The sequence below is a fragment of the Biomphalaria glabrata genome, chromosome 1 (assembly GCF_947242115.1).
Source record: "Biomphalaria glabrata chromosome 1, xgBioGlab47.1, whole genome shotgun sequence".
In the NCBI taxonomy this organism is placed as follows: Eukaryota; Metazoa; Mollusca; class Gastropoda; family Planorbidae; genus Biomphalaria; species Biomphalaria glabrata.
Genome location: NC_074711.1, coordinates 14,316,143 through 14,337,318, shown reverse-complemented (window position 1 = coordinate 14,337,318; position 21,176 = coordinate 14,316,143). Strand labels below are relative to the sequence as shown.

The window sequence follows — 21,176 nt, the reverse complement described above, 5'->3', positions numbered from 1 at the left end:
AGTATACTTAGTATAGTTCTATGATCTTCTCTCATGTAAACATGATAAACATGGCCTAGATCCATAAAATAGGAATACTTTCATAGAGTTGGGCAACTTTTTTATTTTTTGAGGGTCTTAAGTTTGTTTTAGGGCTACTATACATACGTCATGGTTCCAGTTAGTACCCAAGGAACATTTATGCCAAGTTTTATCAAGATTGGTTAAACGGTTTTGATTTCTTTTCGGCACATACATGAATACATACATACGCCTTACATTCTACTTTATAGTATAGATATATATATTTGGTGTATTGAATGTGATGGTTTGGATTAAATAACCGGCTGCTCCGAATACAAGTTTTCTGTATAGTTACTATAGGGCATCATTTCCCAAACTGTGTTCTGCGGTACTAAGTGTTTCACCAGGCCTGAACCAAGACCATTTGCTATAGTAGGCCTTAACACGAGCAGCAAAGTCACAACATGTGAGCAGTTTAGACCAATAGCTTGTTGCCACGCCGTACAGACATATCTAAATGATTTCTGGTCAAGTATGTCTGAAGAGTAGCACACTATTTCAAAAGAAACTATTACTTTTCACTTTTTCGTTTTCTATAACCTATTTATGCGAAGGGGCATTGTGTATTGTTGTTATACAGAAACAGGCTTGACGCCACACTAGATAATAGAATTCAGCTTTAGGATAGTGTGCCTAACATCAATAAATTAGGTTCTACAAAGACGCAATACATCAAAGACTGTATTTTATTTTAATTTTGTTTCTTGAAAATAACTACGGTAATAAAGCAAAATTTTCAGTAGGGTTTAGTTATTTTTATTTTGTTTTAAATACAAAATACAACCTAAAACAATAAACAAAGTGTTCCGTTAAATTTTCCGAATGAGCGAAGTGTTCCGTTACAGAAAAAGTCTGGGAAACACTACTTTAGGATTATGTTAGACTAGTTAGACTAAGCTGTTGGCCGATTAATAAGATTCGACTCAAACAGATGGGAGACTAACAATGTAACTCTCATCAGTCAATATGTTTTGCCATGAAATATGCATTCATTGTTTCACCTTTCTTAATAATGAAACAACATACATAAGTTAACCTGGTTAATATTAGGATGTATAAAACCATAATGAGTGCTTGTCCTTCTAATCTACGACTTTGAATTTCCCACGTGGCTTTGTCAGAAGCGGCTTAGACGAAAGTGCCTGTACGGCCCCAACTGACGTCACCGAACATTAGATCCTGACCTTGAACTTGAAACATCCTTTTATCATTCGTCTTTGTCTCTTATATTAGAATCCTTTCCCAAGGCGCTGAAGAGTGCCCTGCTGTTGTACGTGAGCTCACATGTCAAATGTCTATTTGTAAATAGCCATTTTTTTTCAATCTATTACTAGTTCATTGATCCTCACGTCCGGTTCTAATGTATTGATAATATTAGACAGGGATTTTCTGAGAGTAATAATATAAATGTCATATCCGGCTTATGTCCGCTGACTGGCATTAAGGATGTCTCTTGGCTTTATGTTTAACATGTTTCGGATGTTCCTTCAGACTTAAAGATAATTGCATGCGAGCCCAATCCTCTCGTAGGACGACTGGCACTGATAGCGGGCAGGGTTCGAACCCGGGACCATGGAACGACAGACCAGAGCTCGTTCTACAAGATCAGTCTTTTTAAGCTATGTATTATAATTGAAGATAGAATTAGGAAAATTTAGAAACATGTACATTTGAAATATATATATACTAGCTGATACCCGTGCTACGCTACGGTTTAAATAGTTGGTAGGTATATAGTTCTATGTTTATTTTGCTCGGTACACTCTTAAATCCCTCTATAAATCGGCCAGCATTACAACTCGCCAACATAAATTTTCTATCGCTCAAATTCTGTCCTTTTTTTTTTTTCTGTGTCTTTTTTTATTCTACAAACGAAGGTCCCGCAACCCCTTATTATAGAGTATGTAAAAACCATTCTTAGGCCCATCACTAAGATCTATAATGATATAGAAAAAGTGTTTTAAATTATATAGGCCTAGCTTCGGCCTAGGCTATAGCTGAAAAAAAATATTTTTATTTTTATACTTCTCGTAACTATTTATCACTCTATTGGGAAAAAAACATTTTATTGATAAAATCACGATAAAAACACAATCTCGTCCAGTGTATGTATTGCTGTGGAGATAAATCAAATATCTTTGTCTGAAGTCGTAGGCAACAGAGAAAAAGAGAACGGGGTTAAAAATGAAGCGCAATTCAATTAAGAAAGGGAAATAACTAGTCTTATGGGGACCAAAGTACCAAAATATGATATTTATTAGAACTAACTGTTGATTGATGATTGGGCTGAGGGAAGAAAGGGGAGGTTATTTTTGTGGACCTTTTTTTTTCTCTTGTGGTCTGTTTTCATCACAAAACAATGGCCGTGGTTTTCTGTCCACACTACCTCCTCTCCCCACTTTGTCCTTCACTTGTCTCCCCTTGGGTGCCCTTAATGACATGTTGTTTCTATATGAACTGGGGATGGACAATGGTCTACAATGTTATCATCTGACCCCACCCCTCTGCCTTTATTCCCCTTTTCAAGTCTTTTGAGATAAGGCACGTCGCACGTGCAAACCACTTCACCCGCTCACTGACACACACACACACACAGACTTTCCTATTGGCTCGCCTGAGCACAACATTGGTCCTCCACACCTTAAAGTTTGTGTGAAAAACGTATGTCTCCTTCGAAATACTCCTTGACCAACAGGGTGATAGAACAGAGAATCTCCTGTGAAGTTTGTACTGTGTGGTACATTGTGATTCTTGACGTTAAATCTTGTGACTGTTATGACACGATTAGGAATTAGTGATTTGTTTCGGGAATAAGGGGAAAGTTTTTACTTAGCGACGATGACGTTAACACTTTTTTTTTAAAGTAAGCACGCTCTAAGACACACTATCAACAAGACGCTTTTCATTAGGACAGTAGGAAATAAGAAGTAATGTACAGACGGCTAGTAACAGAGGACAGTAGACGGATCCCTTCTTGAGTATTAAAAGTGTTTATTGTTTCAACAATAGTGTCGACTACCTATATTGATTGTTTTGGCATTTTGGTGTTCCTGAATTAGTTTGAAGGTTACCTCCTGTTTATTTCATTGATTGTATTCGACACCGCGGAAGAGCCATAACAGACACAAAGTCCAAGTGCAGCCGAGGATCCGTGAAATAGTTTTTAATCAAAGCATATAACATTTAAAAAAAAAACTGCATAATTGATTATCACAAACTTCAGTCTTACATTAAACTAGCAGTACACACCGGCAACGCCAGTTGATTTGTTCCCAGGCTTTATTTTTGTTTTTATTTCCGAAACACCGCCTTATTTATTTTTTTTTCATTGCAATAAACGGGCCACATTTTAACGACCAACCTAACATACTTGTGTAGCCCGGGGTGAACTAGAATTAGTGTATCTCTCTCTCTTTCTCTTTTTGGCTCTCAGGGACCCCAATTTTGTTGTTTTGTTTTTAACCTGTGCATCATAATTTCTCCGAATAGACTTTTGACTTGATTTTGAAGAACACGCTTCATAATACGCCCCCACCCCCCTTCCCGGACACATACTCATATTTTTGGCCCGTAATTCTAGTATCACTTTTACTTGTCCGCTCCACCCCTCCCCGCCAACACCAAAACGTTAGTCCTTCGCACACTCTTTGACTTTACTGCGGCTTCTCATTTAAATCTGTATCATATTTCGACCGTGGCTCTTTTCCCTTTTTTAGCGGCTCCCGAAAGGGGAAAAGACGCTATTAGTTTTATGTGGTCTGTTTGTCCGTCCGTCCCGTTTAGATCTCGTAAACTAGAAAAGATATTGAAAATACGACATCATGATATATAAGACCATTCAAAGTTCTGATACAACGGCTACTTTTTTTCTTTTCTGAAAGCGAAAAATTTAATTTATAAAATTAACTATGCAAGCAGTTTTTTTCATAAAATTGCACCATTTTTACAACTATTCACTATTAATAGTAATAAACATGGGAGGCTATTTAGTAAGGGAGATTACAATTTACCATATTTTTAACACAATTATGGAAACGGTTTTAGATTCTTTGTCATAAGTATGTTCTGTCATACTAACTACTACATTTACAAAAAAATGTTTACTTTTTAATATGCCTATAAGTGGAACATAATTTAGAACAACAATTAATACGTAGTTTTTCATATTATCGCGTGAACTGTAGCGCTACAGACACACCTTTGTACACTAAACTAAAGGAATTTTTTTTTAAAAACGGAAATTGTTTTTTTTCTTGAGGCTTTGAATAAGAGAATGACTCTTTACAAATCTATTAGATGAATTAGATTTTCATTATAAGACATCAGTTAGGCCAAGTTCACATCTAACTTCACATTCACTTTCACCTATCGCTTGGTCTGCTGGACCGTTTGGGCACCACACAGGATCTGTCAATCTTCTTTCTCCATTCTTCTCTGTCATTAGCCTTTGATAGAATTTCATTCTGATATTCTTTCTGAAAATATTGAAACCTGCCTTTTTACCTGCCTGGGTGGACCACTTCGGGGGCCGATTTCGAGTTTATGTTTCCACACAAACTGTCTTTGTAACCTTGTTGTTGTTGGGTTGTTGTTGTTTTTTTTGGTTAGTGTTACTTTTTTGCAACCTTTAATCTTAAAGCAAGCAATATATCAGACACCGCACATATTTCTTCATATCATCAGTTTCAGATCTAGAGAAAAAAAATGCTTTTCCCAAGGCCCCCAATTGAATGTCACATTCAGTCAGTGAGTGGTATTTGGTAAATATATAGTAGATAACTACTTCAGATATAAATCCACTGTGACTTTAAAAATTGTGATCTCTGGGGCTGATGATGTAAAGGTCATCTGGTTCTGTGGGCCATGGTTAACGATGTCATGTGGCCAGCACAACGACCAAACTGGATGAATTCAAAGGCGCCTAAAGCTCCCGAAATTAAAAATCCCAGTCTTCAGGATTCAAACTGGCACGTAAGGTAAGCGCTTTACCACTCAGCCACCGCGCCTCCCATCAATTCACGACTTTTTTTTGGTAGATAATTCATTTCTTACGCTTTATTTTCTGACCAAGCTGCATCACGTGACCTATATCTAGGAATACATACGCGGGAAACATACACGGATGTCACTTGGACCAGACGCCTGCACAGAATTTATTTACGTACTTTTTTTAAAGGGGTGAAAATCGATAACATTTTTGTAATGAAATCATATAACAAGTTGTCTCCCTCCACAAGCGCAGAAAATCCTAGTATCATGTGAGGACACAAAAATGTTCATTATGTTGTTCACAAACTTGATCAAACTGTGGACTAGGTTGAGAAACTCTTAGATCTCTCTTTTATGTATTTCTTTCTTTGTTTTGTTTGTATTGCAGTTGTATACGTTGGACAACAAAGCGACTTCGTTTTTATTTCCAAACTTTAAATTATTTGAGAATTGTCTTTAAAAAAATTAATGAAAACCTTCAGGATACACTTGGAAACGGCACGGAACCGGAAATTGTTCCACTGAAATCTCTCCAATCTGTGCCCTGACGGGATGTCATTATGACACAGGAATTTTTTTATTTTTTTTTCTGTGTTTTCACAAAAACATTTGCATATTGAATACGTTCAATCGCTAGCTCTATTGTGTGGGGAGATAACTTTTGAATTTGTAAAGAGTCCATAGCCTGATAGAAGTCGATGTTCTAGGTCATATTTCAACTAATTGATGAATAGAATGGGTGCGTGGAGAGTGACAGGTTCAACATCATGCTACGTGAGTATGAGCTCAACTGCTGGTTGAAATATCTAAGACGAAATATTTTCAAAAGTAATTGTTGTTTTAGGTTTTTCTTGTCTTCTTTAGTTTTGGAAGGGGTGGGGTCTCAAACTCAATGACTTTGAATAAATATCTTACGTATAGTTTAGCAAAACTTCAAAATTATATTTGTCGAAGTTTGCGAGTCATGTTGAACGTTTAAAAAAAAAGACATGATTAGTTGTATTTTTTGAAATATTGTTTTGACATAAAATGAAATGGGCACCTGTTTCTTGTTGTTAGTGTTACAGAATGTCGTTTGTGAAACAAAATAAAATGAAACCTCCAATCTAAAGAAGACTGTCTCTCCTTGGGAGCACAATTGACCTCATTCACTCTCGTTAACAAACAACTTTGTGTCACGTGCTCCTCGATCTCTTCTATACAAATTACGATCTAATTTTAATCAACAATGGTTATCACGTGACAGTTGGTTTTTTTTTCCTTTTTTTTTTTTTATTAATATTATCACGTGACCGTTTGTTTTGGCGAATGAGGTCCATTGTCGTTATGACACACAACATGAAAACAATGAGGGCCATAACTAGCCTTCACATTGCTTGCTACTTCTTGTAAACTGTAAGATCTGTTTGCTATACTCTTGGAACTAATTTCTACATACTCATTTCTGTCCATACACTTAGTCGTTACTTTCGGTATATAAAAAAGAAAATATATAAATCCTTTGTATCAACTATCGACAAGCAAATGATTTTACGTAGATACTATATGACTAACTCTAGATTACTTTATGTAGATCTATTATGCGTATGTTTTATATCTACTTTAGGTAAAGAATTGTTTGTGTGTGAGACGGCCCTGGCTAGCTTTCGGTCCATCCTTGACATACTGGGAGGGGAGAGAGAGAAGGAGAGAGCCGAGACTTTTCTGTCCAAGGTTCACATAGTGAAAGACCAACCATCGGAAAGAAGTCTGACCTTACCTTGTCAAGGTCGTGTGAAGAACAGATCGAAGGTAAGCGGCTTTGTTACGTCTCTGCGGGTCATCAAGATCTGAGAGTTGGCAAGTGGGAAGAGAACGAGAGGACGATGTCATGATAGTATAAAAACTGGGAAGCTGGAAACGAAACTGTGAATAGATTGAGTGGATATGAATAGAGAAGTGAACAGATTGAATGAAATGGCTTGAAGGGGAAGGGGGCGTAGTGGCTTCTTAAACGAGGGGTCTTGGGTTCGAAGGTGAAGACTTGAACTTTGGGATTTTTAGAACTCCCTCGAGTCCAGCCAACTCTACTGGGTACCTGACATTAGTTTGGCAAAGTTATGGCAGTTGGTCGTTGTGCTGGATATATGGCACCCTAGTTAACCGTCAGTCATTGAAACAGATAGCCTTGAATCATCTGATCACAAGGTCTGAAAGGGTACTTTACTCTTTTTATTTCTAAGGGAACAATTCGTAGTATGCGTATCACATTGCATTGCAAAGTTCCGAGAAGCAAAGACTACATTCAGAACAGTCAGGATTTTATTAGCGCGTGGTTTGAAATTCTACATCTATTTGTACTTGTCACTCGTAGTTCTTTTGTTCACTTCACATGAACGAGAAAATGTGATCACTTCACATGAACCAAAAAATGTGTTCACTTCACATGAACGAGAAAATGTGTTCACTTAGCCATCAGGCCAACATCGCAGTTGCTTATTTAAACATGCAATTAACAATAACGGAGAGAAAAAAAAAGTTATTTTATTTTCCGGAGGGGCGGGGGGGGGAAGGGCAGGAGTTTATTGCAGTATCTTATTTCAAAAAAAACACCAAACTTCTATTCACTGGTAGAAGAATGGATATTGTTGTGAGCCTCAGTTCTAATGACACAAATATCGGTCACTTGTCTCCGCTGTAGACTCGATACCGCCACTTGTTATGACGGGGACGATCATTGCCTGAAATGAGCGATGGAGCACAAACGAATCGATACTGACCATGTAGCGGGGAGGAAATACCCTTTCGTACTTTTTCAGCCGTGCAAAGCAAACAGATCGATACTGACCTGTGAAGCCTCGGGGGTTAGCTTACTGTTATGAAATGTTTAGTTGTTGCTTACATAGGCGGTGTGTCAGTAGGGTGCGAAAAGTTCCCCTTTCAGCATGTTTTAAAATTGTTAGGTTATATTGTTGTTGTTGTTGTTGTTTAAATTTCCTCTTGGATGATCCCATGCCAGCTGGTTTAGGATTTGGTCATCTCTAGTCCAAGGACAATGGTCATTTAAGTAGCTGTACGATATGCTGTCCAATTATTATGTTTTTTTACCCATATACTTACTGCACTGTTACTAATGTTGTGAAAACTATTTTAAAAAATTATTATAAAATAGGGGCACATGCGACTTCTTGCAGAGCTAATAATGCCTTTTATATTTGAGATCTCAAATGAGTTTGATAATAGCTTGATAACGTAAATTTCCAGCAGTATCTAAAAATAAACTGAATGCAATAACTGCTTTACGTTACGTGACATATCACCCGCTGATTTCGTTAGCATTTTGTATGAAATAAAAAAATGCGTACATAACTAAGTATCTATGTGCAATCAATCTTCATACTAATATGAAATATAATACTGAGTTTGATAATGAATATTTATTTAGACTATAACTTAAAAATGTTGTTTTGTGGACAACCGCCACGTCTTGACTCTGTTGTTTTTTGTTTCTTCTCCAGGTCATATTTGGTACAGGTGACACTCTGCAGGCTGTGACCGTCACCTCAAATATGGGCTTCGTTAGGTCGGCTAAAAGTCAGGTATTTATTGTCCCTTCGTGAAGAGTGTTTGTAGAGTTTTAGCTTTCATTCGCTCTCTCTTTCTCTCGCTCTCTCTCTCTCTCTCTCTCTCTCTCTTTTTCTCTCTCTCTCTCTCTTTCCATCTTTGCTTCTCTCTCTCACACACACACATACAATCTACGTTTTTCTTTTTTCACAGTTTCTCTTGGTCTCCCTATTTTCTTGTTGACATTTTTGTCTTCTGTTATTTCTAGAATTTCTCGCTCAAAAAGATGAAAAACTCTCATGGGTCATTTGCCAATGAACAAAATTGTGAAGTTCGGATCTGATTAAAAAATATACTTTTTGAAAAGAAAAACATAACCAAGTTGATACATAGATCTAAACCTAATGAAGATAGAGAAATCCTAAATGCAAGTTAATAAATGCAAGTTAATAAATTAAATTTCAAATTTTAGTGGTATAATTTATATTAAAATAAACATATTATATAGGTCAGTTTCAGTAAATTGATCTCTTTAAGTACCAGTTGCAGTCGTTCTGAATTGTACACCTGTTACAGATTAAAATGTGAATAAAATTGATATTACCACTAGAATGGCTTAGAAGCGTCCATACTGCATATTTTTTAAATCAACGTGGCGTCATAATAAAATATTAATTCTGATAAGCTGTGGATACTTCAATATGGTACAAGATATAGTCATTAGCTGTAGTATTTCTAAAAGGTACGAAATATAGTCATTAGCTGTAGTATTTCTAAAAGGTACGAGATATAGTCATTAGCTGTAGTATTTCTAAAAGGTACGAGATATAGTCATTAGCTGTAGTATTTCTATAAAGTACGAGAAAGTTATTAGTTGTAGACTTGTATTATTTCTCTAACTTACTAGATAGAGTCATTAGTTTGTATGGTAAGAGATGGAGTCATTAGTTAATGTATGTGGTCGACATTTGTTTCAGAAATGACTTGATTTTGTCTTTGTTTCCCCCAGGGAATCTCTTTCGCTGTATTTCTCCACCAAGCCAGAGCGCTGACTGAGGAAAAAGAAAAATCTGCAAGTCGCCTTGAAGATCAAGTATCTGCTTAGACTTTGTGTTGAGTTGATGAGCTCAGTTGAGATGTAGAGTGTGCTAGCAAGAAGTGTCCACTGCTATCATCACATGAACAGACTTCAGCATCCTGTTGATCACTTGTTATTTTTCACATTATTTGTTGCTTATATTTCATTGAAAACTTAACTTTAGATATATATAGAGAGAGACAGACAGACAGAGACAGAGAGAAAGAATATTACTAGCAAGAGCAAAAATAGGAGAAAGAATTAAATTAGCTACGAAACAAATAATTGTGTGAAGTCTTGTATTGTTTCTATTTGTTCACAACATGAATGAATGTAGAAGTTTGCTGAAAGGATGGGGAGAAAGCGGATTTCCTTCTCAGAAATTCCAAACACCAAAAAGCGAGCTATTAATAGTTTTTCCCTCCACTTGTGAAAATCACAAAAAGAGTTTGATTTTTTACAGACGTCTTCATTTTCATTTGTCCGTTGATAAACTGGCTGATTTACAACCAGTGGACGTGATTTACCCGAGAGTAACTTGGGTGTTGTCATGGACACAGAGAACACAAACGTGGATGGGGGTTCAAGGGAGACGGAGACAAGTGACCATAGTCTCAGGTGTGAATCTAGAACATGCCATTACTTCATTGGCCACCTATAGAAATGCTCATACACTCAAGTCCAAGCAAACAAACAAAATGTATCCATTACAAATGAATCTCAATACAAACTGACCCACTGTTGGTCGTGCTGCTTCTGTTACATGACACACATACACAACTCTGGAATCTGCCTGATGTACAAACAAGTCTCATTGGAGGAAATTTTTTTTTTACATTAATTCCTCCTTTAAGAAAACGATGACGATCACTTTTTTCTCAATAGCCAATAAAGAGTGTTGGGGGGGGGGGTATTTACCTCTCCCCTGTTGTCTTCAGACTTGGAAACATTAAAAGACAGTAGTCTAGACTAGAAATGATTTCTTCATCAGACGGTGCGCCAGATTTTCTTGAACTATTCTCTCTAGTCCTGCTCTACTACCGGTACTTATGATTTGAGTCTCTTATTGAGTCAAACTCTTTAGGGCAGTGATGCCCAAAATACGGCCCACGGGCCATATCCGGCCCGCGAGATGGTTTCATCTGGCCCGCTAAACGTTGGTACAAATATGCAAAATATCCCCCATCACATCCCCCCCCCCCCCAAAAAAAAAGTTGAGAAATGTATCTTTACTTATGTTAGGGCCTTCACTTTTTCTGTGATGGACTAGTATCGTGACATTGAAAATGTGTACGTTTATGAAATGGGAGAGCAGAAGAAACTACAAGTAGATATTAGCACTATAAAACAAATATGACGGCATTCTTGGTTTGAGCCGCGATTGTTAAACTATGTCTAGAGATTGGAGGATCGATGGGAATATTTACTAAAAAGACAAGAAAATGAGTCGTTGTTAAAGCTAGCTACAATATTTCTCACATTTTAAGTAGACAAATGAAGCCAGTTTTCTATTAACTAATGTAAATACTAGATGCACAAGTTTCTAATGGAAGTGTTTCAGGGCAATGACATTTCGTTTTTGTACATTTTCCATCATGTGGCCCGCGCCACAAGTGTCGGAAATTAAAATGGCCCTCAGGTCAAATCAGGTTGGGCAACACTGGTTTAGGGAATACTTGCGGGAATTCCTTATGATGTGTGTTCAAAGTAAAAAAAAAAAAAGACATGCCAAATTTAATTTTATGTTGATTTTAACGGTCAACTCAGAGTTTTCCCAAAGATGTACGGAAATTGTTTAATTTCCAGGAAAATCCTTAGAGCCGTTTTCGATAGCTATGTGCACCCATGACGAATTAGCAAGCTAATAACAGGAATTGTATTATATTATTATTATTATTAGATGATTGGTAACCTCGTATAGACATTAAAAATAGCTCATATTTACTAGTTGCCAAGAAGAAAAAAAAAATACTTTGAAAAATAAGACACAAGTCCCGAGAAGTTTTTAAGGTTAATGATACCATCACGCCCCCAATGCACTGTCTTTCATCTAGGTTTTTTTATTAGTAAGTTGTAATTGTTGGTACTAAGGGCGTGGAACACTTGTAAGGTTACGTTTTTCTGTGCTGACCTTTGAGCCTGAGACAGCCAGTGATGTAATCTATGCCAGTGCTACCCGAGTCTGGCAGCTCCCAAGTGGGACTGCTCAATAAATCATGGGACTAATTAAGCTTTGTTAGGGGTGTTCACACCTAAATGTCACTGGTTTAGAGTAAAAACTGCTGGATTTGAAGAACTGATCCAGTTGAGGGGAAGGGCTTAAAAGGTCCCACACTAGAGGCCGGGCTGAAAATGCTATTTAAATACTGTCTAAATAAATCTAGGGATTGCATTGGTGATTGATTGGTCGATTAGACTTTGATTGGTGATGTCTGTGTGTTTTTATCATTGATCCAAGTGTGTGTGTGTGTGTGAACCACGAGATACTGATCTCATGAATAATGTCAACATTTGACTGAGCTAAGTTCTTAATGCCATTATTTGACTGGGCTAATGTCATTCTTGGCACACAAATTAAATTCTGTCTTAGCCTACAAAGTAAAACCATTCTTGGCCCACATTATACTGGGCTAAGTTCTCAATACCCACATTTGACTGAGCTAATTTCCCAATGCCCACATTTGACTGGGCTAAGTTCTCAGGGACCACATTTGACTGAGCTAAGTTTTCAATGCCCACATTTGACTAAGTTCTTAATACCCACATTTGACTGAGCTAAGTTCTCAATGCCCACATTTGACTAAGTTCTCAATACCCACATTTGACTGAGCTAAGTTCTCAATGCCCACATTTGACTGAGCTAAGTTCTCAATGCCCACATTTGACTGGGCTAAGTTCTCAATGCACACATTTGACTGAGCTAATTTCCCAATGCACACATTTGACAGGGCTAAGTTCTCAATGCCCACATTTGATTGAGCAAATTTCCCACTGCCCACATTTGACTGGGCTAAGCTGATGCTGATGTTATAAAATAGAACTGTGTGTGTCCATCACTTGACATTCAATTATTGTTTGCCTAATTTTAATATTGAAAGGTTCGTCTCTAAGTATATTTCCTCTCTTGACTGGGCTAATATCATTCTTGGCCCACAGAATCGGTCAGTAAATACTGCTGTCTCTCCTCCCCTATTTTTTTTTAAATTATGTTTTATTCCAAAAATTCACTTCAAGAAATGGGGAGCCTAGTAACGTAATAAAAAACTGAATCAGAGTTTGTTTTTGTTTCGTTTTAGTAAAACAAAAAAAATTGGGAGTGTTTACAGATAATTGGAAGTTGTGGGGTTTGGAGTAGGCCTAGCTTTAACTTCTGAGTTTAGAAGAATGAATTTTAACTTGTGGGCTAAGACACAATTTAATTTGTGGGCCAAGAATGACTTTAACTTGTGGGCTTGGAAAAATGGTGTTCGCTAACAGAATGTGAAATGTCACCAATATAATGGATAAAATAATTGTGGAATGTTGTATATGAATCTACTTGGCAAAACAAATTGATATAATACTATGAATTCTCAAATCTTTTACAGTCCACTACTTAATAGTGTCTGTCGGTCAAAACGTCAATTCTATCGCTTGAACGTGTTCCGACTCCATCTACTTGAAAATGTCATTTTGATATTCACTTCATTGTCTTGAATGAGTCTGTCATTGGACCGTTTAGATCATTATCGTAATCAATACCCTCCACAATAAAACAGCTTGGCTCTGAATGAAACTGTTGAGACTAGAGTTAACTCTCTTCATTTTTGTCTCTTTTGATAGAAGAGTTCGTTGTTTTTTCATCAATAGTCTTATTAAGGATTTCTACTCCATTGTCTAGTAATCTGTTCTTTGTTTACACATTGTTTTTGTTTTTTAGGTCACATTAAGTTTCAAAGTAAGAAAATACAGCGAGAGCAAGAAGAAATCGTTTAGAAAGCTAATTCCACAGTGCTCAAAAGTGCAGAAAGGTGATCCAATAGTTTATTAAAATACTTCCCTATCAAGACCGGATTTAGACTGGCTGAGGCCTTAAGCTATTTGGGATATGGCGCAGTTTATAGATCCAGGTAGAGACCTAACATGTTAGTACCAAATCTGATTTTTTAATGCCTAAAGCGAGAGGGTTAAAAAAAATACTCCTTTTACACTTAGCGACGGAAAGGTCAACTGTTTTTATGGCCGACAGTTAACGAGGGTGTCAGGTGACCAGCACAATGACCAACAGCCCTTGCTTTCCGTACCTAAGTCAGATACCCTCAAAATGAGTTTATGAAGTCTCTTTCATTATGTTGATGTTGATTTTGTCAGCTCTATAACCTTTCTTTGCGGTTTATCTGTTTACCCCTGTGTAGGGTGAGTATCTAAACTCTAAAGTATCACTGCAATTCGCAGTTGTTTCGCTGCCGTTTGGTAGACTAGATCTTCCAATTTGTCTTTCTTGCGTCTTTACAGGGAGCTAGTGATAGGATTGTATATTAAGTGTATGCTAGAACCGTCCCGAGAATAAAAAGTACAGCCTTCATCAAGTGATAAACAATGAAGAAATATTTAGTGAAATAATGTTGACCTTCAAATCAAGTCACTAGTGACATCCTCTGCGTAGTTTATCTCTCTATGTACAGGAAACTGAGAGAAACGAATCTATCTGATTCATTGTTGTTCTCAATTCATTTTTTATTGAAATTCCTCTTATTACCTTGCAAAGTGTGCATATCTGAGTGGACACTGGGTGGGTGAACATGGATTTTGAAAAAGGCTCTAACTGTTTTCCTAGAAATTTGACAGCTTATGTATATCTTTGGGGGAAGAAAAATGCTATCTAGTTGGCCATACTGTTGAAACTCTGATTTGACAGTTATAGTTTGTCAAAATATAATCATCTTAAAATTATATTTGATCTATTTTGCACACCCGTCAGTGGGAATTCCTTCACTCGACTCAAATGTTTTGCGTTTTTTTAAATATTTTGAACACAATGTCAGCTGGTATGTCCGCTGTCTACTTCATTGTTTCTTGTAAAGTCGTTCATTTGGCCCATCGTTTTATGTACAAAACATAAGCTGAAGTGATAAATTAAGACTACTTGATTAACTAATTGTTTCTTATCTTATCTTATATAATACAGACGTTACTTCAAAAAAGAATATGATTACGTCCTACGCGTCATGCATTTAGTCATGCATATTAACCAATGACTTAAATTCTGCCAAGTCACTGGTTTTCCTGGCTAGCTCAGGCAACCCATTCCATGCTCTAATAGCACTAGGGAAGAAGGAGTATTTGTACAAATTTGTCCTAGCATATGGGACGAGGAATGTGCCTTTATCTTTGTGTCTTTTAGAGTATTTTATTAAATTCTGTTTTTGTATTTGAAGATTATGGTTCAGTGTTTTATGTATTATTGCTACTTTACTTTTGAGCCTTCTGTCTAAATTCTTTCTAAATTTAGTGATTTTACTAAAGGTGTTGACTGTTTCATTTGTTGTCATTGAGAAAGAATAATTGTGCTAAGTTTCAACTTGATACGAGAACTGGAAATATAACGTGTACAAGAGTCCAACCAGACAGGCGGACTTTGTAAAAAAAAGTTTTAATGTTAATTTTGCATCGTCTTCAACTGAGAATAATATCTTTCTCCCTGGTAAGCTATTCTTATCTTACAAAATATTAAGGAATGCTGGACAAGATAGTTAAATTGTACCCTATACAGGTCTACATGTGTCAGAATATCATGTTCCTCAAAACTATAGGCTTGACTATTTTTTGTTTGTAGCATCAACGTATATTTAAGTCTGTTGTGCCTGGCTTGATTCTAATGCATCCATCTTTTCAAATTGTATGTTTCTTATTCTTCCTCTTGTCTCTATTCTTTCTAAAGCTTCATGTCCATCCTCATTGATAAGTCTTCTTCTATTTATTTTTTTTTGTTTATCAACATCAGGTTAATTCAGACGATCGATAATATCCCTGGAGGCTTTTTGGTGGAAGAAGATGGGTGCCCTAGGCTATAGCTTGTGTTGCCTAGACTTTTCTATACTTAAGTATTTTGTTCAAAAAAAAAAAAACAATTGCTATTTATGGATACAAGTATACAAATCTTTAATTGATGTTTTGGGTCATTGAAAAGGTTAAGATCAAATGAAGATATTGAAGAAATCGAATCGTAGCACTGAGTACATTGAAGTACTTATTCTGAAACAAAAAAAAAGAAAAGGAAACACTTTTGATGAGATTCTTGTCACGTAAATCAAACTATTTAATAGTCTCTTTATACTCTCTCAACCCCACGTTAATTAATTATCAGTCAATTCATTTCTATTTAAAATTTAAATCAATAACAATTAGTTTCAAAGACTAATAGATGATTTTTCAAAAGGTTTAGATAATAGTGAGCAAATAGATTTTAAATAATTCGAAAAATTAAGTCAAAGACAAAAGTTCAGGCCATTATTTTAAAAAAACTAAATTGAAAGAGTTGGGTTGGCTTGTACAAGATGGCAACTGATGGAGCCCGTGCTTTGACTGAGAAAAACATGCTTTTTAATAAAATTAAGAGCAATTTCCCAACCATTAACTCTCAACGGGAAAGTTTACATAAAGCTGCATTAAATATGTATTATAAACATAATTAATCTTCATATGTTTGCCATAGAATTGACCTTACGCATAGGCAAACTATGCAGCTGCCTAGGTCCCACGATTGTTGGTGGATGTAAATTGTATTATGTTAGAGAAGAAATAGCGAAATTTATCCCTAATGTTATTGTTGAGGTACACTAGGTTTTTAATAAATTGCATACTTTTAGTTTTTCGCTGTTAATTATTATTTTTCTATTTTATTTGGGGCCACCAAATTCACTTCGCCTAGGGCCTCCAATTATCTAAGGCCGGCCCTGACTGGCTATTCCGAAATGTAATTGAAAATTTGGAAACAAAACATTCCGATATTCGGTAACACTGTAGTATCCACTGGCGTAGCATTAGAAGAACATGGAATCTTAAGGAAAAAAATTGTCCTTAAAGGACATTGACTGTGACTTTGTTACTAATAATTTTCATGGAGAGTTGAAGACAGACTTCATTTCAGTTTATCATTTGACACATTGCAATGTGTTATTTGCATATGAAATGTATGTGCATCTTAAATCTTTTCAAACAAGGCTATTCCATTTCTTGAGGCCAGCAAGTGAAATAAGGTTTTTCAGTTTCCTTGATTGTGTAATTTAAAAGAAAATTTAAGACGTCAAGAATTTGGAACCAGTTTTCAATAACCTCAGCTCGCCATTTATAGCAGAAGCTGATTCAGCTAAGGATGACAAACCTCCAAGCAAATTATGAACTGAAAGAGAAGTTCCAGTTTTTCTTTCGCGGGAGTTTCATGGGTACCAGAAGCTGTATATCCACACTAACAAAAAATTGATACTAAACTAAACTAAACTTTCACATTATATGGAATCACAAGCTTTTTTTTTTTCGTTTGTTTGAAAATTATAAAGTGTTAGAAGAGATCGATGCTGATTGACTGTATTTGACAGCAGCCACAAGAAAAACAGCAACTTCTAAGCTAGTTTCCCAGTTCCTGAACATTATACACGAGAGTAAAGTTATATACTTCATATTAAGTACAACTTTACATTTGTGGTGAAAAGTTACGCTTGGTACAAATTTTAAAAAAAACGTTCGTAAAACTAGTTCAAGAAATTTCTAACTCTTGTTGGGATTCCTCAATTGGGAATACAATCTATCTATCTATCTATCTATCTATCTATCTATCTATCTATCTATCTATTTATATTTATATATTTATTTATTTATGCGGCCCTCAAGACCCCAAATTATTTTAATGCGGCCCTCGGTAGAAAAATGTTGCCCACCCCAGGGTTAAATAGATCAGGGGGAAGAAACGTAAAAAACAACAACACAAAACTATGAGGATTATCTCCCTTATAATAGAGTTATGTTGTTTCTCAATGGCAAATAAAGATTATTTTTACAAAGCTTATATCAACTCACTATGTTTGTCTGTCTATCTGTCTGTCTGGTAAAAATTTGAACATGTTTTTTCTCCCATTCCCAATCCTCGAATCAAGTTGAAACGGCATACGCATCCATTGTACATGACAAGACATCAGTCAATATAAAAAATTAACCAATTAGTTTACTAATTATCGGTGAATAATTATTTTGTTTGATATTCAAATAAGGGGAATAAATGCTACTTAATGAGAGATGTGGTTTATAAATGGATTTAATCTCCTTTTTAAACTTTGACACGTTTTTTTCTCCCACTTCCAATTCCCGAATAAAGTTGAAATTCGGCATAATTATTCAAAGTCAATGACAATACACGAATCAATAAAAAAAAAAACAAGATTACAAAGACAGTTTGTGTGGAAACACAAACTCATAATCGGCCCCCGAAGTGGTCCACCCAGGCAGGCTTCTATATTTTCAGAAAGAACATCCAAATGAAATTATATCAAAGACAAATGAGAGATAAGAATGGAGAAAGAAGGTTGACAGATCTTGTGTAGTGCCCCAACGGTACAGCAGATCAAAGGATAGGTGCAAGTGAATGCAAAGTTAGATGTGAACCTTGCATAACTAGTTCCCCTTTCAGACCTTGTGGTCTATAGAGCAGATGATGTAAAGTTCATCTCTTTTTGTGGCCTACGGTTAACGGGGTTGTCATGTAGCCAGCACAACGACCAACCGCCTTTACTTTTCCCCAACTAATATCAGGTACCCATTGGAGCTGGGTGGACTCAGAGGCGCCTAAGGATTCCGAAGTTGAAAATCCCAGTCTTCACCAGGATTCGAACCCGGGACCCCCGGTTCGGAAGCCAAGCGCTTTACCGCTTAGCTACCGCGCCTCTCCTGGCCTAACTGAAATATTATAACATATGTAATTGTTTTGAAAAGGCTCAATCTCTTATTAAAATGCTAAAAAAAAAAACAAAAACAAAAAAAACATTTCTGCAATGAAAAATTGTTCACGAAGATAATGTTTACAAGATTACTATTCGTTTTAACTTATGTTTAACTTATAAAGCATACTAATTAATTTTTCTCTTTAAAAATCTGCTTGCATAACTGATTTTAAAAATTAGATTTTTTCGCTTTCCGAAAAAAAAAGTAGGCGTTGCATCAGAACTTTGAATGGTCTAAAATATTGTGATGTCGGATTTTGAATATCTTTTACGAGATCTAAACAAGACGGACGGACAGACGGACAGACATTTCGCACAAAACTAATAGCGTCTATTCCCCTTTCGGGGGCCGCTAAAAATTATGCAATCAATTTGTATTAATTTTATTTTATATAGCAAAAAATGGAGCTAAGCCCTGCTCTTTTCATATAAGAGGCAGTAATTAACGGTTCTTCCCCTTAGATAAGCTTTGTTTTTTTAAACGTTATCTTTTTTCTCTTGATTATTTTTAATTCCATTCATCGACAAGATACCTAGATAAATCAATTATTGATCGAGCTCTGCAGACTCTGCACCTACACCGTAAGGCTTCGAGGGGGATAAGTAGGCGTTGAAAGTATCTTAATGTTAAAATGACAAAATAAAGTGTTTTTAATTGAAATTATAATTTCATCCGATAGACTTAACTTTTATTTTGCCACGACATTTTTTTCTGATCTGATTGCTTACAACCTAATTTATTTACATTACGAGATTTAATTTGTCTCTTCGATATTTATTTATTAAAATACTTCAAACTTTAAATCATGTTTTAAGTAACTCAGCCATAGGACTCAGCTTTGGAAACCAAAACTGTTGCTATGAATCATTGTTAATGAAATGAAACAAAAATTATTTGTATAAATAAAAAAAAAACACCAGCTTTGTTAAATAGACTTTAAAAATATTTTTTTCTTGAATAATTATATTATCTTTTTGATTACAATAAAAGTTAATTAACCACAGCGCGTATTTGTTGAAACAAAAATCCTTATTACACGTTCCGTTCTAGCTAATCCTTTATAATTAAAAATGTTGTGAGTTTAACACCCAGAAAGTTTCTCGTTGTCTTGTTGTTTTCAACTTAAATCTTGAATTATTGTAGAATAATTGTCTTTTGTTTCATTTGTCTTTTCATAAAGTTAATTAATTAACTTGTTATTGGCACTAGGAAAATTAGTTTACACTTAGCAGACAAATCTCAGATGAGCATTTTTTCGTTTGTTCATTTATTTTCAAGATTTTATTTACATTCAAGTTTTTACCTTATTTATTTTAATTTCTTCATTTTTTCCCAACTTGTCCATAATCAACAACATCACAAATGTATGCATTACAGACCTATATGTATACACCAGCCGAATATGTCCTTTCAAATTTTTTTACTTTGCCAGATAAATAAAACTAGAGTGTGAAATGGGTTTACGCGTTCAGCCGACACATTCATATCCAATAATAAAAAAAAAGAATACCGTAAAAACTAGAGATACAATTATTGTTGTCCATTTTCATGGCCTTCCGGTTGTAGGAGGGACATTAAACATCCACTACGTTCTCCGTCATGACCTAAGGAACATTTAGGACAAGTTTTATCAAGATTGGTCAAACGGTTTTGATTTTTATTTGGGACATACACGCTTTATGCTTTAAATTATAGGTCTGTACAATTTAAACTTCGGGAAAAAATCTCGAAGAGAGATTGAAACATTTGGTAATTCTTGCTACTGAGCATAATCTATGTAGGAAACAGAATTTGTTTGATATACTGTATGACTACGCTACAATCAAGGCTCGTAAAGTAATTATGTATGTAGTAAAGAATGAATTAAATGCAAAGACGAATTTATTTTCTAATACAAACTTTTAATTTTCACTTATTATCCATATCCCTACCCAAACTGGGCCCTGCGCAATCCGTTTCGCATAGGGCCACGCCATGATTAATCAGGCTCTGCTATTTAGTGAAGGGTGAATACAGAGAAGATTACTTGTTCTCCCCCCCCCCACACACACACACACACTTTTTTTTCGCCGCAAAAGTTACGTGGTGTAACTCTGGCATGCAGAAATAAAAGAGTGATCTTTCCCTGACTTTTGGTGGTGTCAGGCATGGTTGGGCCATGAAGAGAATTATATAGAGAGATTTTTATATTTTACTTAAAAGATTTTTGATAGCCAATGATAGGCCTTATGGTTTGCAGTTTTGAACACAGCAGAGTCAGATTTCTCAATCTCGTCCGTTTATAGCACAAAAAAAATCCAATAAGATAAGAAGATAATTGTACTGGGGTCCAAACCATTGGAACTTCCGCATAACATTTATAACAATACAAATATAGACGCTAACTTCGCGAACACGAACACACACACACACACAAACCAGCGCTTTATGAATGGACCTTATTCACCAATCGTAAACAAACAACATTAAACCACGTGATAATATTGATAAAACAATGGAAAAAAACGTATCACGTGACAGCCTTTATGGA

General features: G+C 35.8%; 1 protein-coding gene across 1 annotated transcript in view; it reads left to right on the top strand.

The window, feature by feature from the left end:
• LOC106060449 (UPF0415 protein C7orf25 homolog) overlaps positions 1 to 9,958 on the top strand; it is a 132,476-nt gene extending 122,518 nt beyond the window's left edge. The window contains exons 6-8 of the mRNA XM_056023689.1: positions 6,659 to 6,843; positions 8,550 to 8,630; positions 9,605 to 9,958. Coding sequence (XP_055879664.1) covers positions 6,659 to 6,843; positions 8,550 to 8,630; positions 9,605 to 9,700 — 362 coding nt within the window. The 3' untranslated portion in view covers positions 9,701 to 9,958. The remainder of the gene's footprint in view (positions 1 to 6,658; positions 6,844 to 8,549; positions 8,631 to 9,604) is intronic.
• The last annotated feature ends 11,218 nt before the right edge of the window (positions 9,959 to 21,176 follow it).